Below are 26,792 nucleotides of genomic sequence, written 5' to 3' on the forward strand. Positions count from 1 at the left end.
ATGCGTTTTGCTGTTTCGTAGGCCACAGGAGGAGGGTATGAAAGTGACGATGCGTATCATAACGCTGAGCTCTTCTTCTTGGACATTCACAACATTCATGTCATGCGGGAGTCTCTGAAGAAAGTGAAGGACATCGTGTACCCTAATGTGGAAGAGTCTCACTGGCTGTCCAGCTTGGAGGCCACTCACTGGTTAGAACATATCAAGGCGAGTGTCTTTTAAATGACTTGTCTCATGGACTAGGGTGGGTTTTGTTTTGGTGGGGTTTTTTAATGCCTCAAATTTATTTAAAAAATCAGCACTGGGATAAAACCATTTGCAGCCAATATTTTGTGTGTGATGCTTTTGGGTTTCTTTATGTTAATTCGTTTACCTGCCCTAAAGATTACATGGTCCTCGTGGTGCAGTGGTTACAGTGTCCTATTGCTAACTGAGAGATCAGAAGTTGGAACTCCTACAGAGAAAACTGTGCCCGTTCACTTCCATAAAGAACAAGTCTACTCTTAGACATATGCCCTGAGGAAGTGAAGGCCCGTGGACACCAGTGCTCATGGCAGGATTATTTCTAATCGTAGGAAGGTGGAAGCAATGGAGGTACCTGACTAGAGATGACTAGATGATAAGCACAGTGTGGTCTGCCCATATAATGAACGATTTCTTACTCAGCCATAGAGAGAAATGACATTCCGACACATGCCGTGGCATGAATGAACCTTGAAATAAGTCAGGCACACATGGACAATGGCTGGGTGACGTCGCTTACTTGAACTCTCTGCAGTAAGTTCAGAGCGATAGGAAGCAGTGATTCACAGCGATTGGTTGCCCAGGACTGTGTGTGGGAGCAGGGACTGACCTCAGATGAGCGTGCGGGTGTTCTGTGATGGGATCACGTTGGTGGTTGCACAGTTGTTTACAACACCGTCTTGCTGAATTGTATGCCTGGGATGAGTGAACTCCAAACCTTGTAAACGCTATCTCAGTAAGTTCTGGAATCCTCAAAAGTGACATAGGAGTGAGTCTGTGCACCCATGTCTTTGGTAATACTTGAAAGTTTCCGGTTTTTACCAGAACAGTACCATCTTATGTTTCAGATAAGTGTTCCTCTGTTTACCAGTCAAACAGGACTCCACATTCTGTCCATTGAAAGACAATTTTGAGCTGGGCAGTTATTTTACTAGAATGAAAATCAGGATTCAAAGAAATGGGGTAGCAAGTTTGGCTTTTTGTTGCTGTTGTTTTTAGAACCTAAAGCAAACAAAAAGAACCAAAACCCCCCAGAAACCAAGCTCACAACCATCAAGTCAATTCCGACTCTGCTTCCCGTAGGGCTCCGAGTGGAGACGGCCTCATCTCCCCCGCAAAGCACCTCAAGAGCTCAAAGCACTGCCCTGTTAGCTAGCAGCCCGCCCGGCCCCAGCCCCCTCGCCACCGCGGCTCCTCTGAAAGCCAGGGGTGTTTAAATACATGCTGCTTCTCCTGGTGATGAGCTTCAGGTTTTTTCCTGTTATAGTCATGAAGCAGTATTTTCAAATAAGATTTATTTCATAGCATTGAAAAAAATCTCATGTGCGGTATCAGCAGTATCTGACATTCCTGTGGACTTGCCTTTCGTCCCTCACAGCTGGTTCTGACGGGAGCCATTCAGGTGGCGGACAGAGTGTCTTCAGGGAAGAGCTCAGTGGTGGTGCACTGCAGTGACGGGTGGGACAGGACGGCCCAGCTCACGTCGCTGGCCATGCTGATGCTGGACAGCTACTATCGGAGCATCGAAGGCTTCGAAATACTGGTACAGAAAGAATGGATAAGCTTTGGACACAAATTTGCATCTGTAAGTAAATAGTAGTGCACTTCAAACTTTGTGTTTATTTCCTTTAGTCTGTCTTTGTTGCATCTTGAGGGGAGCGTTAGCAAGGCAAGTTGGTTTTCCATTCCTGCCAGTCCCCACATTGTGCCCTCTCTCCCCGCTTCCGCCCCTTTTCCATGGCCCACTCGATCCCAGCCTCTCCTGCCTTCTAGACTTGGCTCCCAGCAAATGCTGCCCGTTGTGCATATGCGGATCATTGAGCAGTGACCACCTCCCTAGTGTTATGGACCTCCTTATAGGCCTATTAAAGGGATTTTTAAATGACTTTTTTGTTTTAATTGTGATTTTAATGAACATTTATAGAAAAGTTAGATTTTCATTCATTCTTTGTTACACATTTTTACCCCCTCCCTTCCCCTTCTCCTAGTTCACTTTTTAAAAATACTCATTCATTGTTGCATAATTACCTCCCTCCACCGCTAGTGCTCTTTGCAGTGCACCTCTTATCCTGGGTGGTTGTCATACATATAATGCCTAATCAGAGATACCTTTTAAACAGTTCTTTGTTTCATCTGTACCAGTGCGATGTTCATTATTTATCTACTTTTATCCTGTTCTCCTCCCAAACCCTCATGTCAGACCTGCTTTTTTTTTTTTTCAGACCTGCTTTATAACAGTTATGCTATGCAGTATTTGTCCTTTGGTGACTGAGATATTTCACTCAACATGATGTCCTGCAAGGTCACCCCATTGTTGTATAATGTTTTATGAGTTCATTGTTTTTCAGTGCTGCATAGTATTCCACTGTATGAATATACCATCATTTTTCTATCCTTTCATTTGTTGATGAACACTTGGGTTGCTTCCATTTATTTGCTGTTGTGAACAATGCAGTAATAAACATAGGTATCGGTGGCAGTTCTGGTTTCTTTAGGGTATAGTCCCAGTAGTGGCTTTGCTGGGTCAAATAGTATTTCTGTTTCTAACTTTTTGAGAAAGCACCAAATTGCCTTCCATAGTGGTTGCACCATTTTACACTTCCACCATCAGTGAATAAGGGTTCTAGTCTCTCCACAACCTAGGCCAACATCTGTTGTTTGCTGCTCTGCTGAATTTTGCTGTTGTTTCTGGGGTGAGATGATATAGTTTTGATAAAGGGAATTTTTCTTAAACCTCAGGTCATTTTCAGAGATTGGAAGATTGATTGCTAAACCATGTCTTCCCCTTTAAAAAGGAAATCTGTGCATGGTAGTAAAAACCACATGGTGTGGTGCTTGGGAGGAGGAATGTTTATCCATCTCCACTCTCCAGGGGTATTTGAGAGTAATGCAAGGAGTGTGTGCACGTGTTTAAATGGACATTAAGCGGATAGAAGCTAGAAGGACCACTCTTTCTCGGCTAATACAGCTAGAAGAGGCATGCTGACTTTATAGAAATGTTACCGTTTTATTTGAGGTCTTTTATACTCTTTTTTGATACATGTTTTTAAAAGCACCTAGGGAGCCCATTAAAACTCCAACCATAAGGACCCAGAGGCCACCTTTCACAGGCCCAGCTGGCTGGGTAGCCTTTAATCCTTCCGTCTAGCTTCTTTGGTATTGTGAATGTCCTTTCCAGGTAAAAGAATCATTGTTTAGTAAGTGAGTAAGTGGCAAGGCTTTTGTTCTTGTTTTCAAAGAAGAAATAACCAACTCTTAAGAATAATCGCACCTTTCTGACAAGGCTTCTAGTCTTGGGGCTTTCAGATTGGTCCCTTAGCAGCGAGCCGGACTCCTCTGGGGGTCCTTCATCACAGCCCAGTGGGCTGAATAATCCAGTCTGTTCTCGGCAGCCTTGGCTTGGCACATGCAACATTCCAGTCATGTGAAATAGCGCAGCATTCACATGGCATGACAGTGCTTTGCCACTTTGTATTGGAGTTACACAGAAGTTGTTGGTAGGTGCCATCTAGACGGCTGTGACTCAGTGATTCTGGGTCCAAGAGGCTGACCCTATGCCGTTCTCACACTCTCTGCTTAAGCCCATTGCTCGAGGCAGTGCGCCAGGCCATCCTCTGGAGGGCCGTCCTCCCCTTCACTCACCTCCACTTTTCCTGCCGTCATGGCCTTCTCCCAGGACTGGCCTCTGCGGAGTCTGGGAGACCAGGTTTCACCATGCTGACTGACCTCGAAGGGGCACCCTGGTTGCACTTCCTCCCTGACAGACCTGTGTGTTCTCTTGGCAGTCCGTGGGCTCTTCAGTACTCTTCTCCAGCACCACAGCTCAAAGGCATCAGCTCTCCATCAGTCTTACTCGTTGCCCAACCTTCATATGCCATATTAATTTCCATAATCAGAGCCTTATTTGCAATCTGCATTTTCATAGGAAAAAGAAAGTGATTTGGTTTGATTTGATTTCCTGGAAAACCTTGGGTTTAGAAGCTAGATCACTGGCCTGTGGTCACATTTCAGAGGTTATATACTGAATCCACATCCCTGAGCGACACAAACAGTTATGAGTTAGACTCTTCACCAAAAGATTGGCAGGTGGAGTTCACCTGCAGGCTCCTCAAGAAAACCAGACATTGAAAACTCACTGGCCCCAGCTCTCTTGTGCTGAACGTGGGCACCATGGCGCCTGAGCACTGCCTTCCCATCTGTGCTCGTGAACTCAAGCGGCTCACCTTCTACGCTTCGTTTCAGAGAATCGGCCATGGTGATAAAAACCACGCTGACGCGGACCGGTCTCCCATTTTCCTACAGTTTATTGACTGTGTGTGGCAAATGTCCAAACAGGTAAGAGACACACAGGAGGGAGGTGGATTTGGGGAGTGTTACAGTAAAGTGTTTGCCTAGATTATCTAGGATTAGCTTCAGCATAAGACCGAGCCGAAATGAGCACAGAGCCCGACGGGCTGAAGTGGGTGCTCGGAACATGGGAGGGAGTTCACCTTCTAAAATGATATGCTCGCCCTGAATTTTTCATATACATTTAAAAATAAACCCTTTAACTGCAATGTCTCTACAGTGGAGGAACAGTGTTGTTGACGAGACCATTTAACATTTTTCATACATTCTGTACTGGTGTTGGATTATTGGCATTTCTGTTAATTCAGCACTTTAATTCATTAATTAAACAAGTGTGTCAGAGGTTGTGAGGACGGTACAGGATAGGACAGGGTTCAGTTCTGTTGTTCAGAGGGTCTACATTGGTCATACTCGACTCCATCGCACCTCACAACAACAACACAAGCCTTGGACAGGCAGCTTCGCTGGCGTAGTCCTGCCAACCCAAAGGCCACGCCTCTTTGACAGCTCGATTCTACCAGCAGCGCCCTGGGAGAAAGATGGGCATTCTCCTTCTGTGCGAGTCACAGCTTCTTGAAAACCCGCTGGAGGGTCAGCAGTGAGCGTAAAGCTTTTCTTACGGACCCCATACGGGGGCCCGGGTGACAGTGGTCACAGTTGAGCATCCAGGGGCTAACCGGAAGGTCATTGCTTCAGATTCTCTCGTCACCCCACGGGGAAAGGAACTGGCTGGCCACTCTTGTCAGAGGCAGCCTCGGAGGCCCTGCAGAGTCCCCGTCATCAGAATCCATGGACTGGGGTGGGCTTGGGGCACAACCCCACACTCAAGAACATTTTCCTGCCTTCACTCTTTGCTCTCGTCAGACTTTAAAATTTTTGGCCCCATGCAAAACCCCCACACGACTCCATTGTCGACACTTGTGTGCTGTGTCTTTTCAGCACCGTGCAAGAGCAGTCTGACTAAATTCATGCTTCTTGTTTGTTTCTGTCTAGTTCCCCACAGCCTTTGAATTCAATGAGCAGTTTTTGATCACGATTCTGGATCATCTGTATAGTTGTCGGTTCGGCACGTTCTTGTACAACTGTGAATCTGTTCGAGAAAGGCAGGTGAGTGAGGCTGTCCGTCTCTTTGGTCAGGGCCCTCAGGATGGGCGTGGTCTGCCACGAGACACGGGAAGGGAGTGAAAGGAAGGAGACATGTGAAAAAGGATGGAAGCTGGAGAGTCTGAGACAGTGGCCAGTGACTGAGCGGGAGTGCACAGGATCCCTCGGCGCTGAGGGAACCCCACAGAACTCGGGGATGAGCATAGCAGGCACTTGGGGTGAAGGGAGATTAAACTAAGCTGAAGATGTATTTCACCTCCCAGGGTGCCGCCACCCCTCCCGGAACTGAGGACTCTGTCCGTGGTCTGGAACTTCCCTCTCTGGAGGGGGTGAGAGAGTGGGTTTCTGAACTGGTAACCCTGGTATCTAACGGGCAGGTGCTGACTCTTGAGAGCCCCTGCTGATTCTCCCTGGTTGACTCCTACGGTTCTGGCACTTTCTGTTCCAGGCAAGAACCTGAAAGAATGGTCTGTTGACAGGGAGGTGGGGAAATCAGAGCTGGTGGGAATGTAAGTGGTGCAATCACCAGGGAAAACAGTTTGAAAAGTTAAACATTTAACTGCCGATATGACCCAGTAATTTCACTCCTGGGTGTTTATTCCAGAGAAATAAGAACAGGTCCGCACAAAGACTGGCGTACAGATGTTCATAGCTAAAAGAATCAGGTGTCCTTCAGTGGGTAAAGGGATAAACACAGTGTAGAATGGAATACCATTCAGCCACACAGGGAAACAAGGCCCTGGCTGAACCTTAAAGACATACTGAGGGAAATAATTCACTAACAAAAAAGTCAGTATTGTATGATTAACTTACACGGCAAAGACGGGCCGGTGGTTAGATGTGGTTACTGTGGGTGGAGGAGGGGAGAAGGAAAATCATTCTCTGGTAAAGAGTGGGTTGTTGTTTTACGGTGGTGGGGAGCCTTGGCATGAACTGAGGTAACAGTTGAAACCATTAATTTAAGCAGTGCACGGTTAAAAATCAGGAAAAGTGTGCATCCGGATTGTATCCTGTCTCCATACCTATTCATTCTGTATGCTGAGCAAATCATTCCAGAAGTTGGACTCTGAAGAAGAAGGTGGCATCAGGATCGGAGGGAGACTCACCAAAAACCTGAGTTACGCAGATGATATAGCCTTGCTTGTTTAAAGTGAGGAGAGCTTGAAGCACTTGCTGCAGAGCAAAGATACAGCTTTCAAAATGTATTCCATCTCAACACAGAGAAAACAAAATTCCTCACCACTGGACTAATAAGAAACTTCATAATAGATGGGGAAAAGATGGAAATTATAACAATTGCATCTTTCTTACAATCAAAACCCTTGGTACAGCAGTCCCGAAATCAGAAAAAGTGTATTAGGAAAACCTGCTGTCAAAGACCTCTCCAAACTGCTAAAGAGTAAGGGTGTCAGTTTAAAGACTAAGGTGTGTCTGATCCAAGCCATGATATTTTTACTTGCTTCCTGTTGTTAATCAGATGCAGAAAGAAAACATGGACATGAGGAAATGAATTCGGGGGAAAAAAGGAAGGCTTAGGCAGAGGTCCTCTCACCACTTAGCATCATTCTTAGTCCTCCTATCATTTTTATTTCGTTTAAAACAATAATAATAAAGAATATCCTATCTCATGAGGCTATATTTTCCTTATACCTAAGTGTTGCCAACATAACAGTGGGTAAGTTTAATTGTAAACCAAGAGCAAAGTTCAGTCAGGGTATCCCCTCCAGTGGGAGGCTGGGAGGATCCTTCTGTTTGCAGAGGGCAGCCTCGGGGTGGGGGGTGGGGGGCCTGGTTGGAAGTCCCTCTTTGCAGAGGGCGCTCAGTCCTGCCTGGACTCTGATCTCAGCTGCGGCCAGCTATCACTATGCCGAGCTACCCACAGCTTCCCATGCATCTGAAAGTTGGACATTGAGTAAGAGTGACGGCAGAAGCATTTGAAGTGTAGTGTTGACGGAGTATTGACTATATCATGGGCTATCAGAAGAACAAACAAATCTGTGTTGAAGAAAGTGCAACCGGAGTGTTCCTTTAGGCAAGGACGGTGAGACTTTGGCTCACACACTTTGGGCGTGCTCTCAGGAAACACCAGTCCTTAGATAAAGACATTCTGGCAAAGGTGAAGGGCCAGAGAGAGACAGGAAGAGCCTCACAGCGACTGCTAGTGATGGGCTGGAGCGGAGCCCGAAGTGTGAGGCGAGTCCGGGCGAGGGTAAGGGTCACACCAGAGGCTTGCCGTGACTTGCCGTCCACTCATTGACATGCAATGACCACAAGGGCAGTAGTCCCAGGGTTAGAGGAAGGGTGGGTCTCTCAGTTGAAGCTAACTCAGCGGCACCTAACAGTCATGCTGTACACCAGGGGGTGGGGAGGGAATGCAAACAGAACCTTACATATCATCTCACCACAATGACCACAGGCGACAAGAGATTGCAAGTGTCGGCACTCAGTTCCAGCCAGGAGATCAGGGCATGTGGGGCAATCGGAGAGTCTGTAGTGAGAGACCTCTCCCAATTACTGGGGAGCAGTGATTTCACTTTGAGGAACAAGGTGTACCTGATTCAGGCCATGGTCTTTTTAGTCACTTGCTCTGCATCTGAGAGCTGGGCAGTGAATAAGGATGACAGGAGAATGGATGCCTTTGGGCTGTGGTGTCCGAGGAGAGCGCCGAAGAGCCTATGAACGGCCAAAAGGACCAGCAGATCTGTCTGTCTTGGAGAAGGTGCAGCCAGGGTGCTCCCTGGAGGGGAAGGTGATTAAGCTTTGTCCCACATCCTTTGGGCACGTTGCTCGGAGAAGCTAGTTCCTTGGAGAGGGACATCGTGCTTGGAAAGGTGGGGTGACCAAAAAAGAGAGGAAGACTATCAACCAGGTGGCCTGTCACAGTGACTGCCACCATGGGCTCCAGTGTGTCAGAGGTGGTGAGACGAAGCTTTGCCATCCTTGCCTCCAGGGAGCACTCCGGCTGCTCTCTCCCCAGGACACACCTGTTTGTTCTCTTGACCGTCCATGGCATGGTCAGTGCCCTTCTCCAACACCATGGCTTGGACATAGAACCCTTTTAAAGAATTATCTAAACGAGATAAATATGAGGTAAAACAGAAGAAGGTTAGGGGCAGTGTTATTATTGTTCTGTCCTGTTGAGTCAAGTTCTACTCCCAGCAACCCTGTGAACAGTCGTCGTGAGCCCTGTCCTAACCTGTGCTATCCTCATCATTGCCACCCATGAGCACATTGAACAGTCACTGTACGGTCCACCTGGCTGAAGGTCTGGCCCTCCTTCACGGACCCTCCACTTTCCCAAGCATGATGTCTCCCTCTAAGGAGTTGGCTCTCCTAGCAGCATGCCGAAGGATGTGAACTGAAGCTTCACCACCTGTGCCTCCAGGGAGCACTCTGGCTGCCCTCTTTCCAGGACATACCTGTTCTTTTGGCCGTCCATGGGATATTCAGTACCCTGTACCACAACTCAAAGGCATCTTCCGCTGTCATTCTTAGTCACTGTTCAACATGAACACCATGGCCTGGATCAGGTGCATCTTGGTCTTCACACAGACATTATTGCTCTTCAAGACTCTGGAGAGGTCCCTGACAGTGGACTTGCACGATGCAGTGTGTCTCCTGATCTCCTGACTGCTGGTACCGAGGATGTTGATCGTGGATCCAAGCAAGAGAAAATCGTCGACAGTTTGAACCTTTTCTCCATCTATCATGATGTAGCTTATTGGTCCCGTGGTGAGGGTTTTCTTCTTGATGCTGAAAGCTGTAGCCTTTGATCCTCTGCAGCCAGCAAAGGGGCAGTGAGTGTAAGGTAGTGGTGGAGAAACAACGTGCGTTGAGACGGATGGCAGGGATGTTGACATGGCCTGAAAATGTGACCAGTGTCATGGAGAAATAGTTCACCAAAAATAGAATCAAGTTGAGCACTCCAATGTGTTTATGTTTTACTCTGGAGTAGTCTTCATGGGTCAGTGGATTACACGTACTGCTCCAGCATCCTCTGTCTTTGGGCAGAAATAGTGGTTCTCCAGCGGGGCCATTGTCTCTGCCAGCGCTGGTAAGTGGCACTCTCTGGCCTGTGACACACTTGGAGCTGGTTTGGGGATAATGTAACTGAGTGTGTGACTCGGAGCAGAACAGCTTGGTTCAAGATAACACTGACGTGGATGGCCAGAGGGTTTCTGTGTTTGTTTTACTTAAACTATCTGTTTTCTCTTTTTCTTTAGAAAGTTACAGAAAGAACGGTTTCCCTGTGGTCGCTGATAAACAGTAAGAAAGAAAAATTCAAAAATCCCTTCTATACTAAAGAAATCAATCGCATTTTATACCCGGTCGCCAGTATGCGCCACCTAGAGCTCTGGGTGAATTACTACATTCGGTGGAACCCCAGAATCAAGCAGCAAGTAAGTGGGATGGCCCGGGGGAAAGAGAGCACACTATGAGGTCCGCTTTCTAATACCGCCAGGGAAAACACCAGGCTACCGAAACCCACGAATGGGTTTGGTTTAAGTACTAACACAATTGCTTTGGTTAATGTTTGACTTCAGTTTCTCTGTCAACATGTATAATAGCATTTTTACGAGCGCTTAAGTGGATTTCAAGCCCTGGAATGGTTTGTGCTTTGATGTGATCACCTGAAGCGTTACACACCACATACCCACAGTGACCAAACTCAGAAGATCCTTTGAAGGTCAGAAAAGAAATAGATTTCCCCACACATACATAGGTCCAGGTGAACATTCTGATGAACTAGGGTTTTTGTTTTCTAACCGAAGGCCTTTTGTTTTAAAAAGGCACTCTAGGGACGTAAAGCATGTTGCACAGCTAACCAAAAGGTCAGCAGTTTGAATCCCTCAGAGGCTCTGAGAGAGAAAGACGGGCAGTCTCCTCCCATTCCCCCTGACCACCTGGGGAACATAGTGGAGGGTTGCTGTGAGATGGAGTTGACTCGGCACGTTGGGTTTATACGAAGATTTCCTTCTAAGGGAGTCTCCCTCTCGTGGTATAGATAGTTCGAATCCAGCCAGAGGCTCCTTAGAAGACGGGCTTGGTAATCCACTTCCAAAGGCCACAGCCTCTGACACATGAGTTACATTTGACTCATGGAAACTGGAACTAGTTAGGGCTAAAGGAAACCACTTTGCTCTGTCAGTGGAGCAAAGTGACTTGGCCATTCAGAAATCAGAAATGGGAAAAAATGATGTTTAAAGTGGAGGACTCCACATCCTATTTAAAATACATTATTGTTGTTGTTAACATGCTGTCGAGTCACCTGTGACTCATAGAGAACCCTACGTACAGCAGCTCTGAAGCCTGCCCTGTCGTGAGCCAGTCTTGCTGTCTCTGACACACCAGCTCCCATTGCCCCAGTTACTGTATCAATCCATCTCACTCCAGGGTCTTCCTCTCCTGCACTGCCCTTCCACCCTTCCGAGCATGATGTCCTTCTACGAGGATCAGTCCCTCCTGGCCATGTGCCCAAAGTGTGTGAGATGTAGCTTCAAAATCCTAGTCTCCAAGGAGAAATTTTATTTCACCCGCTCCAAAACAAACCTATTTGTTTTCTTGGCAGTCCATGGTATTATTCAATACTCTTCTCCAGCACCACAACTCAAAGGCATCAGTTCTTCTTTTTTTTTTGGCATCAGTTCTTCTTGTATCCTCCTTAGTCATTGTCCTGCTCTCTAATGCATAGCAAGTAATTGTGAAGACCATGGACTGGATCAGGCGCACCTTAGTCTCTAGACTGATATCATTGCTTTTCAGTACTCTGGAGAGGTCCCTGACAGTTGATTTACCCAATGAAATTTGTCTTTTGATTTCCTGACAGCTGGTGCCAAAAGGTTGATTGTGGAGCCCAGCAAGCTGTAACTGTTAACAACCTCAATCTCTTCTCCATCCATCGTGGTGCATTAGAGCTTTTCATTCTCCCCCTCTGCACCCCTCTCTCCAGAAGCAGGGGACAGGAGTAAGTGGTCCGTAGCCTGGGGCCTAGCTCGGCTGTGCAGTTGCTGTGTGTAGGGTTCTCCCAGCACAGGAAGACCGCAGTGACAGCAGGGCTGCATGGCTGCAGTCCGTCTCCTCTGTTTTGATCCTGCTGAGGCAACAGGTGTGGTGCCAGTCGGGGGCCTCCTGGCACTTCAAGGCTGCTCGCTTGCATGCAACCCTGTTGCCATTTACTAATGGAGGAAACATATTCTTTTGGAAGGTGATAAATTCCAGGGCTCGTGAACATCCCTTGTTTGGTTTGGGATCTGAGCCCCCGAGAGTTTATTTAACGTGGACGTAGTGTGCAGAGCGTGGAGTGGAGCATGTGGGAACATAGCCAGTGTTCTGAACCAAGGACGTGGCGCTTTTCTGATTAACAGATAGAGATGGGCGCTCAACAGTAAGTCAGCACTGGCATTTAAAAAGCACCCACCATTTCTGGACAGATTCCAGCCTCTTCTCTCACCCACTTGTCCTTGGGGAAGTGCTTGAAATGCAAAGAACTTAGAGCAACTCATTTCTGATTTGACAGTGGCAGTGCTGGGAACTCAGAGCTAGTTGTTCTTGGTACGAGTCGTGTAGTCGGAACCAGCTCATAGCTGACTGAGGTGGTGAATCGCACAGGAAGAGATTGGCAACCTTTCTCCCTCGGAGCAGCTGGTGGATTTGAACCACATGCCTTTGAGTTGACGGCACAATTCCTTACCCAGTAGGCTACCACCCGAGCTCTCCGTATCTTTAGAGGGGTTTTCGGTACTATCTCAATCCTCTGTGTTCTGCTAGAGTGTTTTTGCAGAGTGGAACTGGGGCAGAGAGAAATGGTCGTTCTCTGTGGCACTTTGGTTTATTTGAGGCATCATGGCTTTCATCATTGGTTTACATTATGACCTGTTGGAACTTACTCCAAAGACAGAACATCTCCTCTCTGGGTGCACCTTCATAACATTCAGCACCATGCACCCCAGGACGGACTGTCTCCATGCCGCAGGTGCTGTGGGCCCACCAGGAGTGTGGCTGCAGGGCGCTGGGGACATGCACAGTGGAGCCAGGCACGTGGCGCAGGTGCTCCCTGCGTGTAAACTGCATGTGCCCTGGAGAGACCAGCTGCCAGGGCGGAGGTGCCCAGCAGTGCACAGTTTAGTGGGTACTCAGGACACCGGACCTGCCACAGTAGTGTGGCTCAGACCCAGGTGTTGAAGGCTCGTTGGAGTATAAGCCCACTGCTGGTAGGTGCTGTCGAGCTGATTCCGACTCCCAGCAACCCCTCAGGACAGTGGACTCTCCAGAAGGTTCCCAGGCTGTCGTCTTTGCAGAGCCGGCAGCCTCGGCTTGCTCTCTCCCTCGGAGCCACTGGAGGATTCCAGCTAAGGGCGTCTCGGTTACCAGCCGACACATAACACATGCCCAAGAACCCAAAAACCAACTCATCACCCGTGAATCAGAAGTGATTCACAGCTGACCAGCCGGCAGGGTCTTGGAAGTTGTAAGTCACGCAGAAGAACATGGCCCGTCTTTCTCCTCAAAAGCTGCGCATGAATTGAGCCAGTGGAGAAGCCAAGCCAGTGGTCCTGTGAGCAGGACAGCTTGTGTAGGACTGCGCCACCAGAACAGACTGCTGCCGTGGACGCCCTGCCGGCCCTCCGGCAAGTTTCCAGAGGCAGCAAATCGCTCTCCTGCCAAACAGTTGCTGGGTTTGAACCACGTGCCTTTGGGATGACAGTGCAGCTCCTTACCACTGGGCCACCAGAGCTTCCCAGACACACACTAAAAACACATTTGAATGTCTTAAAAGAGCTGCATAGTCTTCACACCAGTAGATGAAAATCCGCTCACAAAGCTTTTCATTGCATAATGTAAGCCTGCAAGTCTGCTTAATCATTTCAGACTTAAATCATTAGCCAGTCCGAGACCCAGTTGGTTTTCAGACAATGACAGGCTCCTGCTGCGAAAGTGGGGCATCAGAGGAAGAGGAAGCCCTTCAACCTGATGGATTGACGCGGCGACCACAGCGGGCTTGAGCATGCCCAGATGCAGTAGATGGAGCAGGGTCACCGGAAGTCCTAGTCAGCTCAATGGCACCTAACAACAATTGTATCCATGCCACTGGTCAATGTTAGAAGACCCAAAAGGACATACAGTTTCCGTCCTGAGCTGTTAACCTAGAAGAAAGCAGTGATAGTATGCAAATGTTTAAAAATAACTGCCGCCTTGCTTTGATAGAAAACTCAGCCGTATTTACGGCAGGACCGGTAATAACATTTGATGAGCTAACAAGTGAGAAATGACGCTGCATAATATTGAATGTCACTTAACTTTACATGTCATTTCTTCTTTCTTTTGTGCTGTCACAAATGGGCTGTTCACTATTTTGTGCTGTAAGCCGTGGTTGTCTGCGTACTGATGACTTTTCTGTTTTGCTTGCTGTTACGTATCTGAATGGTACCTTTCTTTCGGCAGCTTTTCTGTTTAATCTCATATTGTCTGATGCTTTAGTCATGGCATCTACAAAAAGCAGTGGTTTACTGCTGATTTTTTTTTCTTGTGTAATTGCACTGGCTGGTAGACGGTTCTCATTGCTACATGGTGAGAAAAGAGGTCTTGAACAAGAGCCAAGACAGTCTTGGCGGAGAATGTGGAGGAAGTACTCACCTTACTCTGTGGAACAGAGCAGAGCTCAGAGGCAGCACTTGCAGAAGAGAACAACTTCATGTAGCGAGAAGGGACAGCTGAGAGCAGAGAGCAAAGAAAGGATTGTCCTCTCACCGGGACTGAGGTGAAGAGCGAGACCAAGTATGTCCACAGTGGATGTAAAGGAGGCTGCAAGGCCCAGGCGCTCCTCGCTAGCGCTCCCGTCCAGGGAGAACGCCTTACAACACTTGGAAGCTGGGATGTGCATGAGGTTGTGAGAGCATCAGGTTTCACAGTAGGGAGCAGTGTGGCCGGCTACCCCTTACTGAGGAAGGGGATCCCTGCACGCTGGTATATTCACTCAGTGGAACTTAGCCAGTGGACGGCCCAAAAGCATGGCATGCCTATGGCGTCATGATGCAGACACAGCATCCTGACACAAACCTGAACAGAACAAAACCAATACTGTGTCTCCATTCTGGATAGTTCCTCCTAGGAAACATCCCAGACCTCTCCAGGAAGGTTGGACGCCAGTTCCAGAAAGAGGCGTGGGCACTGTTAGCTGGCCAGAAAGAGCTCTGGCGGCAGAGTGGGCAGGAAGCTGCCTGGCTGACGCAGAGGTGGGGCAAACCTGCCTGCAGTCTCCTCCCATGCGATGTGCAGCCTCTGAAAACGGAAGGTTTTCAATGACTTGTGACTCAACAGCAATGAACGTGACATTGTTAAGTTTGGAAAAAGTGTTCTTTGCATTGTTTTATTCTTGGCGGTGACTACTTCATTGGTGTCTTACTGCTTTTTGTATTTCCCCCTATGGTTGAGTTAGGCACTATTTTAAAGGAAATGTAAGACGTCCTGGGGTGCAGTGGTTAAGCGCTCAGAGAGAAAAAAGCTGTGGCAGTGATGGTGGCAGCCCTCCGTGGCTCCCCAGCACTGCTTTGCGTCAGAGCGGGCTCGCTGGCGGGTGTGCTTTCGCATTTGACCTTAATCCTGGGTGAGAGGGCTTCCTCGAGAGCATAGCGGGGTGGGGCCATGGGTGTCGGGGAGCTGGCCTGGAGGGCTAACTCTGGGAACGTGTGTCCTCCAGCAGCCGAATCCCGTCGAGCAGCGCTATGTGGAGCTCCTGGCTCTGCGGGACGAGTACATCAAGAGGCTGGAGGAGCTGCAGCTCACCAACTCGGCCAAGGTCTCGGACCCCACCCCGGCGAGCCCTTCCCAGATGATGCCCCACGTGCAGACGCACTTCTGAGCAGCAGCCCTGGCGCTGAGCCCCAGCTCGGAATAAAGGGACGAGCGGACTTTGATCTTGTGCATCTGTACAAAGTAGATGAAAATATCTGCCTCCATATAGAACTTGAACTAATATAACCTTAAACTCTCGAGTTTGTGCCTTCTTTAATGCATCTTACAAGAAAAATGCAGTGTCCACTTGGCGCTCAGAACACAGTAGCCAAGATGATGTTTCAGAAACTCCTGACACCATCCCGCGAGCAGGTTTTGCGAGCTTTCACGTGTCATTTAGCTCCTAGCCAGTATGCAGTATGGATTTTGTGATTTTCAAAGGAACATTGTATTACATGAAAAGGGAAAGCATGTTTGAAAGGGATTTCCCCCCCAAACTGTTTCTTTCAAGTAGTAATTTTGGATGATCAGAAAATTAACCCAAACATGAAAGATATGTGTTACTGCCAAAGCCAAGTTGAGCGCCCCTTCAGGCATTCCCCCAAAGCGAGGCATTGAAATACTAGCCCAAGTCTCAGCCCCCAGAAGTGCAGAGTTAAGGAGAAGGATCAGTGGAGATGAATTGTCATTATTTTGAAAGTTGGGAATCTGACGTGATTTCCCCTCCTTTGCAAGAGAAGCCTATTTTTATATTAAAAGACAGGTAATGCCCAGTTAAATATGAATTTCAACTTCGACAGTTCTGTTTTTTAAATTCTTTATTTAGTGTGGTTTTTCAGTTGTGGCAAATGGCACTGTGTGAGGGTGAATATTTCCACAGGCGGCCTTGCTATAGTTGCACAGCCTGTCTACCAAAGGAGGGCCTGCCGTCTCGTGTCTTCGCTCTTCCGAGAGCTCTACGCTTGGAAAGAAGTGCCCAGGTGTGTATTTGTTGAGCGTATTCTTTATTGTGTGCAATGAATGGCTGTTTTAATGGTGTCAGGCCCCCTTCCCCTCAAGTGTGCATCAAAACTGATTCTACAGATTTGTACTTGAAGTACCGGGCACTTTGCTTTGTTCAGGTTCCTCGGCATTTTGTTTGTTATGTATTTGTTTCATTTTTGTATTATTAAATGAAACTTTAAATGCACAGTTCTATTTGCTATTTGAACTAATTCATTTAGTAAGTGTTTTGTAAAAGTTAAGGCTAAAGTTAAAACAATTAATGTGTTTTACAATGATTTGTAAAGGACTATTTATAGCTAATATGATTTCGTTTTCAATGAATTAAGAGAGATTAAATATATCTTTGTAAATTATTTTATGTCATAGCTTAAATGGTCTACCAAATAAGGCATTGCAAATGCAGTAGTGTCTGTAATGTATGGACTTTGTAAGTATAAGGGTTTTCTTAGACGTCCTCTTGCTTTTTGTAAACGCTGTAAATATTTCATAAATTAACAAAGTGTCACTCCATAAAGAGGAAAGGAGCTCATACTAATAGTTTAAAGCATTATTATAAAATTTCATGAAAGTGTTTTCGTGGCAATAACGACTAAAGACCTGCTGTAATAAATCTATTCATGAAACCATGACTCAGTTGCCGGGGCTGCATTCGCCGTCTATCTTTTCAATGTGTAGAACACTTCTCTTTTATTCCTGGGTCTCCATTTGTTTTTGTCTGTCTTACTAGCGAGCTTCAGGAGTCTGGCAGCATAGTGCTTTATATGTTTTGCTGCTTCGGAAACGATCACTGTTTCGAATCCACCAACTTCTCCTTAGGAGGTAAATGAGCAGTCTGCTGCCGTAAACGTTGGCAGCCTTGGAAACCTGATGAGGGGTCACTGTGGTTGAGATCAGCCAGACAGTAGTGAGGTTTTGGCGAGCAGTGAAGACTTCAAGAGGCACAGCTGTCTTGACTAAAGTAAGAATGTGAATAAATAAACCAGAGCATGGCCGTCTAGGCAGCTGCTAGTGCTGACAACCCTGGGTGTGTGGAGTGGAAGGCTCCGTGGTGGTGTGTTGCTTTGGGAGGAAGCGAATTGACGGTAACTTGTGGGCGCAGATCACCAGGGCTGTGTTCTCCTGGCCCACTGCACATGTTTGCATTTGAACTGCCAGCCTTTCAGTTAGAAGTCGAGTGCAAACTGCATAGCCCAGGAACCTGAAAGTAAGAGTAGCTTATGCAGAAGGGCTGGGGTGAATGCCCTCTGAATCACATGGAGACCACAGCAGTGGACAGCCCATAAGGAAACAGGAACTGAATACAGCCACTAACGTGAATGAGCTTGGGTGGGGATTCTTCCCCAGGAGGCTCCAGAAAGGCCCACAGGACGCCCCCTTGTCAGCCTTGGGAGGTCCTGAGCACAAGAGCCAACGTGCTGGGCCTGGGCCGGACTTCAGGCCTACAGAAACCGTGAGACAATCAACTGGTGTTGACTTAACCTGCTGAGTTTATGATAGCTTCTTAAGGCAGCAATAAATACGCTAATACAGGGCTCATCAGTGTTGTGGTGAGGTGCCTACGAGTTCAACTGAACAGCGATCTGGACCCTGGACTATCCCGTCCATCCTCGTCACCTCTGACACACGCAGGCGCATTGCTACAGTCCATCTTGGGGAAGGTCTTCCTTTCTTTCACTGACCTCTCCAAGCATGATGCCCCATTCCAAGGATCAGCCCTTCCTAACAGCAGGCCCAGAAAAATGTCTCTTTGTGCTTTGTTGCCTATGTGTGAACCATAACAAAATATGACTAACAGTGAGAAGAATTGGAATCCCAGAGCACTAATTGTGCTCATGTGAAACTTAAACCTATTCCAAGATGCTATTGTGTGAACAGAGCAAGGGAACACTCACCTGTGTGACTCATAGCAAACCTAAGTATAACAGCTCTGAATCCTGCCCTGTCCTGAGCCAGTCTCACTTGACACCGACACACCTACACCCCTTGCCCCAGTCACTGTATTGGTCCATCTCATCCTGGGTCTTCCTCTCCTGGCCTGTCCCTCCACCCTTCTGAGCATGATGTCCTCCAAGGACACATGATGTCCTCCTGGCCACATGCCCAAGGTATGTGAGACGGAGCTTCAAGATCCTTGCCTCCCAGGAACAACTTGATTTTAACCTTCTCCAGGAGTTCTCTTGGCAGTCCATAGTACATTTAGTACTTTTCTCCAGCACCACCACTCAAAGACATCACTACATGGTTTCAAATTAAGAAAGGTGTGTGTCAGGGTTGTTGTTGTTAAGTGCCATTGAGTCATAGGCGACTCATAGTGACCCTATGAAAAAAAGACCTGAACACTTGGATAACTTTCTTCCTTTCTCCAGATTCATAGGGTTTCTGGAGACAAGCTATTTTGGAAGTAGATGCCACTCCTGCTTCCAAGCTTGATTTAATCGGGGAGCTCCAGCAAACACTGTCCACCATGGGTGCCATTGTCGCATTTGGCACATCAGTGTCACTGCTCAGCTTCACAGCAGCCACGAGTTACCTCTGTACGGCAAGTGGACAGACCAGGGCTATGCCACCTAGAAGAACGTTTCACAAAAACAGACCTGAGGGCCGCAGATTGATGTCACCCACCTTTGGCTTGGTTGTGTCACCTTCTGTCTATTATCCATACCTATTTAATATGTAGGCTGAGAAAATTATTCAAGAAGCTGGAATCTATGAAGAAGAATGTGGCATCAATACTGGAGGAAGACTCGTCAACACCCTTTGTTATGGGGATGACACAAACTTAATTGCTCAGTGAAGAGGACTTGAAGCACTCGCTGAAGGTCAAACACCGCAGCCCTTCAATATGGATTACATCCCAACGTTGTTGTTGTTGTTATGTGCCATCGAGTCTTGCAACTCAAAACAAACCTACGTACAAGAGCCCTAAACCCTGCTCTATCTTGTGCCAACCTAACTGTCCCTGCCACACTCACTCCCATTACCCCAATCACTGAATCGATCCATCTCATCAAGGGTCTTCCTCTCCTGCACTGTCCCTCCACCCTCCCAAGCAGGACATCCCTCTCCAAGGACTGGTTCCTCCTTGCCACATGTCCAAAGTATGTCAGACGAAGCTTCAGAATCCTTGTCTCCAAGGAGCAGCCCAGTTTCACCCTCTCCAGGATGAACCTGAATCCCAGAGGCACATGGTTCGAATCCATCATATGCTCTGCTGGAGAAGGGGGGGGCAGTCTCCTCCTGTGCCAGACAGATCCATTTGATGGTACACACACACACACACACATTTAAAAAAATTAAGAAAAAGGTTGAAATCAGATATTTTCTCTGACCACCATGAAATGAAGGTACGCATCAATAATAACAATAAAAACCTAGCAAATAAACAAAAATGGAAATTAAATAACATGTAAAACTATCAGTGGGTCAAGGAAAAAATCTAAAGGGTCAAATGAAAATGAACACCCAGCAGAGCGAGACCAGTGGGATGGGCGACGGCAGTGTGAGCGGCCCCAGGAGGCCCTAACTGGAGCTCTATGCTTTTTTTAAAAAAAAAATTAATTTTATTAATTTTAATGACTGTTTACAGAGAATTTGGATTTCTATTCATTCATTGTTGCATTTTCCTCCCTGTTCACCCCTCCCCCCAAGTTCGTTCTTCCCTTTGAAAAGTTAAAAGAAAAAAAGCGAAGAGGGTCATGAGGGAGATGCATTCCTAGTAGGAGCTGGTTCCGTCAGCTCAAAGTGAGGGCGGATCTGCGTTAACGTTCAAAGGTGAGTAGTTGTCCATCTGCCAGGGACATAATAACTAAGTCCCTTAGTCCATAACTCAGGGCTGTACTTGGAGGGAAGCATCCAAAGGAGAAGGGCCTTCAATTTCACAAGTACTTCAGGCACTAGGAAACAACAGCGGTCAGAGCACAAAACAAGACTCGACAAAACTAGATCTCAGTTCCAATCAACTCAGTGGACTTTCACTAAATGGTCCAAGAAAAGATGCAAATAGCCAAAATGCATGTTACACTTGGCCTGTCAGAATGTTCTTGAATGACTGTATGGCATCAGAGGAGCCCTGATGGCATTGAGTGTAGCAGACACATCAGGCAATGGACACACGATGGCCTCAGAGGAACACGGGCAGTCTCTCCCCATAAAGACTTACAACCTTGGACCCAATGGCGGGTCGCTATGAGTCAGAACGGGCTCCATGGTGGCGCATTTGAGTTTTGGGTATGACAGTAAACGAGGCAGCCTAGACAAAATGGACTACTTTTTAGAAGCGCTTGCTGCAGAAGGTCAAAGACTGTAGTCTTCAATATGGATTGAAGCTCAACATTGAGAAGACAAAGATTCTCATCACTGGGCCAATTGGCAGCATGATGGATGGAGAAGACATTGAAGTTGTTAACAATTACAGCTTGCTCAGCTCCACAATCAACACTCTTGGCACCAGCAGTCAGAGAATCAAAAGATGAATTGCACTGGGAAAATCTGCTGTCGGAGACCCCTCCAAAGTGCTGAGAAGCAATGACGTCAGTCTAGAGACTAAGGAGCACCTGATGTGGCCATGGTCTTCCCAATTACTTGCTCATCAGAGAGCTGGACAGTGACTAAGGATGACAGAAGAGTTGTGGTGCTGAAGAAGAGTCTTGGACATACCATGGACCACCAAGAAAACAAGTGTCAAAGTTCTGAAGACTTGAAAGGGTTTTTTGTTTGTTTAGATTTTATTTTATTATTTTTTTGTGTATACTGTCAATCAAATCTGACTGATACAGGGGGAGATTGTCCCTCCTTCTCCAGCAGAGCTTCTGGTGGATTTGAACCACATACCTCTGGGATTGCAGTGCAGCTTCTTGCCACTAGGCCACCAGAGCTCCAAGACTTAAAGTTTTAACATAGGGTGCAGGCAAGGCACTGCTCCCTTCAAAGGTTCTCAGGGAAGATAGATAGTTTCTGGTTTCCCAGCTTCTAGGAGCCCCAGAAGTTCTTGGCTTTTGGTGACATCACTCTGATCTCTGTTCCCATGGACACATGGACATCTTCTCTTTTCATAAGAACACCAGTTATCTACTCTGCGGGAGAAGGATAGGCAATCTCCTCCAGGGCAGTTTACTGTCTCTGACAACCCGCTGGAGGGTCAGCTATGGGTCGGTTCCGACTTAATGGTACTCAACACCACAACAATTCATGTTGTCTGACCGCATGCTAACTTACTAATTACTTCTGGAAAGACATTCATTCCAAACAAAGCCACGTTCGGAGTGACTAGTGGTCAGGACTTCAAAATCTTTCTGGAGACAGAAATCAGTCCATCACACTAATGCTGCACAACATTAGGAAATAATTTTGGTGTTGAGAAAAGTTTTGAAAAGGAGACAGGCCGAAATTTCTAAAGGAGACTGGCTGGGGGTCTGGTTAATGTTGGACTTGGTAAAAACCTCGAATCCCCGACGACAGTGTCCTGCAGGCACTCGGAGAACCTCAGTCCATCCGGCACGTCTTTCACCACGAGGTGCTTCGGGCTGAACAGTCCGCCAGTGAGCATGGTGTCATCACGGTTCATACTGCTCTGACTCGTCAGCTGGACAAACATCAGTGGCCTGCTCTGCTTTGCTGAGGTGACAGCATTGGGGTGGTACGTGAGTGTCCTAGGAATGCCATAGTAAAAGACCAAGATGGAACTGACTTGTAGCTGACCAACCCCCCCCCCCCCAGCAGGTTTTCAGAGGCGGTAAGTTGCATAAGAAGAAAGAGATTGCCTACCTTTCTCCCTCAGAGCAACTGGTGGATTTAAAGTGCATGCCAGCAGGATGGCTTATAGACAACAGAAATGGAGTCTGAAGTCCTGGGGACTAGGAGGCCGAGATCAGGTGTCAGTCAAGTTGATTCCTTCTGCAGCCTTTTGGGAGACTCTGTTCCAGGCCTGGGAGAATCTCTCCTAGCTTCTCCCCAGCATTCCTTTGCAATGACACATGGCATCCTTTCTTGTCATCTCTCTCTCTCACTCTGAAACATTTTTCACTGTGATTTGAGTGAAGGTTTCTAGAACAAAGAGATTTGCCATTCGCAAGTTGTACACATTGTTTGGTGCCGTTGATTGCAAGGTCCTCGACGTAACAGTACTCTCTGACTTCCTCTCAGTGTTTACCATTACTATGTGTTCTTTCTTATCTCTTCCTGCCTTCTGAGCTCATCCCTGGCCAAATGTTGCCATTTTGATCATATGTCCTTAATGGTTCTAAGGAGTGTGGACTTCCTAGTGTTCACTTTATAGGTCTGTCTATTGTTTGGCTGAAAACTGGGATGTGGGTTCATCATGGGGCCATCAGTTCCAGGCTCAAAGAGCATGTAAGGGCCACAGTCTTGGGGGTTCCACCCTCCTGTATCAGACCCACATGCCCGGTTTTTTTATGATTTGAGTTTTGCTCCACATTTCTCCCTACTCCAACCAAGACCTCCTACGAGGACCCCTTTCAGGGCAGCCATGGCGGCCAGGCACCATGCAGTTCTAGCCTCAGGTCATGGAGGTAGACGTGCATGAAGTCCTTCAGTCTTCAAATGAATTGTCATTGATTTGCTTGGTTCCAGATGGGGAGAGACCAGTAGTTTCGTCTTAGATGCTTGCTTACAAGCTTTGAAGATCCTAGCCACTATCCACCACAGTGAGATACAGAACATGGCCTTTGTAGACCTTGATGTCCCCCTCAGTGATGGTCCTAAGCCTCTGGGTCCAGCAACTCATTTCCTCAACGTTAGGGTTAGGACTAAGAAGTCTGCATAACATTGTCCTGATTGGGTCTATTAAGCATAGATCTATTTACAGTACATGTAAATAAGTATGTAGAAATCCCATCTGCCAAACCTCCTAATGACCATGGGTGTAGTCCTGTTCACCTACCCGCACCTGCTCAGCTCGCCTGTCTGCCTGTGTCTCCACCCATTTGCCAGGACTGACAATGCACAATTGTGGGAAGAAAATGTTTTAAATAGGCTCATCTCAGATTTTTACCACTGTACCAATAGGCAGCGTCATGATGGGTGGTGAGGAAATTTAAACTGTCAACAGCTTCATCTTGCTTGGATCCACAACCAGCATCCTTGGTACCAGCAGTCAGGAAATAAGGGGATGCACTGCACTGGGAAAGTCTGCAGTTAGAGACCTCTCCAAGTTAATGAGGAGTAATGATGTCAGTTTGAAGACTAAGGTGCATCTGATTCAGGCTATAGCCTTTCTGATTACTACCTATACATCTGAGAGCTGGACAATGAATAGGAATGAAGAAAAACAATTGATGCCTTTGAGCTGTGGTGTTGGAGAACATCCTATGGATGGCCAAGTGAATGAACAGATATGTATTGGAGAGGGTGCAACTAGAGTGCTCTTTGGAGGCAAAGATGGTGAGACTTCGCCTCACATCCATTGGGCATGTTGCTAGGAGAGATTATCTGGAAAGGGTGGAGGGTTGGCGAAAGAGGGGAAGCCCCTCGACCAGGTGGATTGACATGGTGACTGCTGCAACGGGCTCTTGTGTGTCAGGAAGTGTGAGGACAGCTCAGGATAGAACAGGGTTCAGATCCACTGTTCATAGGGTCGCTCTGAGTCATGCTCGACTCAATAGCACCTCACAACAACATCTCAAATTATATGAAAATGAGCTGTTTATTACATTTCTCACTCTTGAGGTCCTGACTCCTGTGGCCCACGGGACGCCTCCATGTGGCTGTCTCATAGACACTTCACAAGACCACCATGTACCATTGAACCAATCGTGCAACAAACAAGGAGATGGTGTCTAACGGGGCCATTCCCAAAGCCAATATACTGAGAATGAACTGCAGTTCACTGCCATTTCTGCGTTCCTCGTCTTGAGGCCTGGCATCACCTACTTCTCTGCGGCTACTGGAATCAGAGGTCTGGGCTCATCTCAGCCGCCTCCTCTCCTGTGTGTGGCCTTCTCAGGTAGCGTATCTGTTCTCTCAGCTCCTCCTCCCATTTCTTCTAAAATGCGTATCCGCAAGACCTAGCTGTGGCCCTCCTCACCTCCAAAGAGCTCCCCAGGTCGGGGTCCTCAGACTGTCTGCAGCTGCACCACTTGAGGTGCCCTGTTACAGTGTGGGTTCTCACCGTTCTACTGTTTCCCTCAAGCACAGAACCAGCAAAATGATCAGAATATCTGGAGCAGAGCTTATGAATCTGCCTAGCAACTGGTGGGCCAAGTAATTTTTTGTGCATGTAGATTTGAAAACCATATCATGTGATACATTGCGTAGACATTTCATAAGCATATAGAGTCTGCTCGTCAACCCTTGTCACTTCCCCAGCAAGGACTGCAGAGCCCTGAGAGGATAAAGGGATGTGGTTGCCTAGAATCACCCTAGTGCATGCTAGTGTGGGCCTGCCAGCTGACTCTTGCCACAACTTCACCTTCGGACAAGCCTCTAGAGCCATGCAGTTGTCTCACTTCTGGTGCTTCCTGGGAAAACAGGCTGTTCAACTCATCTGGAGCTAGGCCCTGGTGTGGGATTGGTGGGCCCCAGGGGCCTTGGGGCATGTGTGCATCGGGAGACAGTCCTCTGTGTGGTCCCCATTCCTATACATTCTGGGTGGTTTGAGTCAAGTAAAGCAATTTTGTATAGAAGGAGACATTCCTGCATGGGAAGGCGGGAAACACCCCGCTCTGTGGAGTCAGTGCAAGGCCGCGAAGGTAATGACTCTCCTTCCTCCTTCCGAGATTTGCTCCAGGGTGATGAGTAAGTCGCCTCTCTGGAGAGGAGGATGGGCATCCCCAGCAGCCCTGTGTAATATCAGAGCTTCTGTTGTATGTGCATGGACTTCTGATCCCCTCTGTGGTAACGGAGGTGCAGGGCCAGCTCACACTCAAGAACAGGCAGAGGAGCCGATTCATATATACATAAAATGTCTTTATTGTCAGGGAGCTGTAGTGGCTTCTTGTTGTTGCTATGTGCTGTTGAGTCGACTACAACTAACAGCTTTGAGCCCTGCCCCATCCTGAGCCCATCTCACTGTCTCTCACACACCTGATCCCATTGCCACGCCCATCTATCTAGCGATTGTTCTATTGATTGATCTATCATCATCTGTCATCTATATCTGTAGGGAGCTCTGGTGGCTTCATGGTAAAGAATTGCAGTGCCAACATCAAAGGCATACGGTTCAAATCCACCAGTTGCTTCATGGGATAAGCCGTCTCCTCCCTTGGATTAGCTGCCTCTGAAAACTCACTGGAGGTTCAGCTATGCGTCAGCTCTGTCTTGTACAGAACAACAGATATCGCAAGGGTTTAGGGTTAGCAGCGCCCCTGACGAAGGAGTATGTTGCTCTGTGAGGACTAGCCCTAGGGGAAACCAGTGAACATCTTCTTTTGGCAACAGCTTTTGCTGTGGCTAGGAAGCCATCTTTCGCTCTGACACAACGCCATTCCCCAAACCACCCCAGTTACTGTCTTTAGATAGCCACTACCTTCTGGTCAGTTTTTCCGTGTGTGTGATTGTGACACTGAAAGCTACTTGCATTTTAAACACCAGCAAGGTCACCCATGGTGGGCAGGTTAAAGGGGAACTTCCAGAACAAGACAGACTAGGAAGAAGGGCCTGGCAATGTGCTTCCAAAAATGAGCCAATGGGAACCGAGCTCAGAAGAGCAGATCCACCGCTGACGAGGGTGAAGGCACAGGATGGGCCGCATCTCCTTCCAGTGTATATGGTGTCAGCGACAGTAGGTGCCCAGCTGAGGGGGGAAAGGCAGCTGGCTGTGGGAACACAAGGAAAATGGGCAAGGAAACGCATCTTGTCCAGGAAACAAGGCCTTTGCCATCAGCCGCTGACTTGATTTGCAGAGCAGTGGTTTTTCAGTACCAGAACGTGTTCCTCCACACAGAAGCCGCCAGCGGAAGTGCCGAGGGCGGCACCAGAACACACTCGCTCAGCCTACAGATGGCGGGGAGGTGGGCGTGTGTGGCGCATCGGGGTGCTTCACGCGGGAGGAATGGCTGAATGGACAGGGCTTCTCGTGCTTTAAGATGTCAAGAGCGGGGAGCTGGGTGGCTGCCCTTTCCATAACCCACAACTTTCTGGGGAAAGATGCTTCTTGATCTTTGAACTTCCCAACTTCCTCCCCAGCCCCTGGAAACGAACCTGGTGGCGCCAGGGGCAAAGCGCATCTCGTAGATTGTTGCCTTGAGGGTCTCGCGTGTCCCCCGCCCCGGGGCGGGGCGCTCGCTCAGGCTGACGCCCCTCGGAGTCAGTCGCGGCCCAGCGCGGCTCGCAGGTGCGGGGGCGTGACCGGAGGCGTGACCGGGGGGCGTGGCCCGGGCGGGTCCGCACCGCCCCCTCCCCGCGCC

At 47.9% G+C, this 26,792-nt stretch overlaps 1 protein-coding gene across 1 annotated transcript in view; it reads left to right on the forward strand.

Moving 5' to 3' along the window:
* The window catches only part of MTM1 (myotubularin 1), a 110,462-nt gene extending 94,909 nt beyond the window's left edge, over positions 1-15,553 (forward strand). The window contains exons 10-15 of the mRNA XM_006899910.1: positions 22-207; positions 1,622-1,828; positions 4,486-4,578; positions 5,584-5,697; positions 9,918-10,094; positions 15,392-15,553. Coding sequence (XP_006899972.1) covers positions 22-207; positions 1,622-1,828; positions 4,486-4,578; positions 5,584-5,697; positions 9,918-10,094; positions 15,392-15,553 — 939 coding nt within the window. The remainder of the gene's footprint in view (positions 1-21; positions 208-1,621; positions 1,829-4,485; positions 4,579-5,583; positions 5,698-9,917; positions 10,095-15,391) is intronic.
* The last annotated feature ends 11,239 nt before the right edge of the window (positions 15,554-26,792 follow it).

The sequence above is a fragment of the Elephantulus edwardii genome, unplaced genomic scaffold (genome assembly GCF_000299155.1).
Source record: "Elephantulus edwardii isolate Elephantulus edwardi_28Jun2011 unplaced genomic scaffold, EleEdw1.0 scaffold00269, whole genome shotgun sequence".
NCBI lineage: Eukaryota > Metazoa > Chordata > Mammalia > Macroscelidea > Macroscelididae > Elephantulus > Elephantulus edwardii.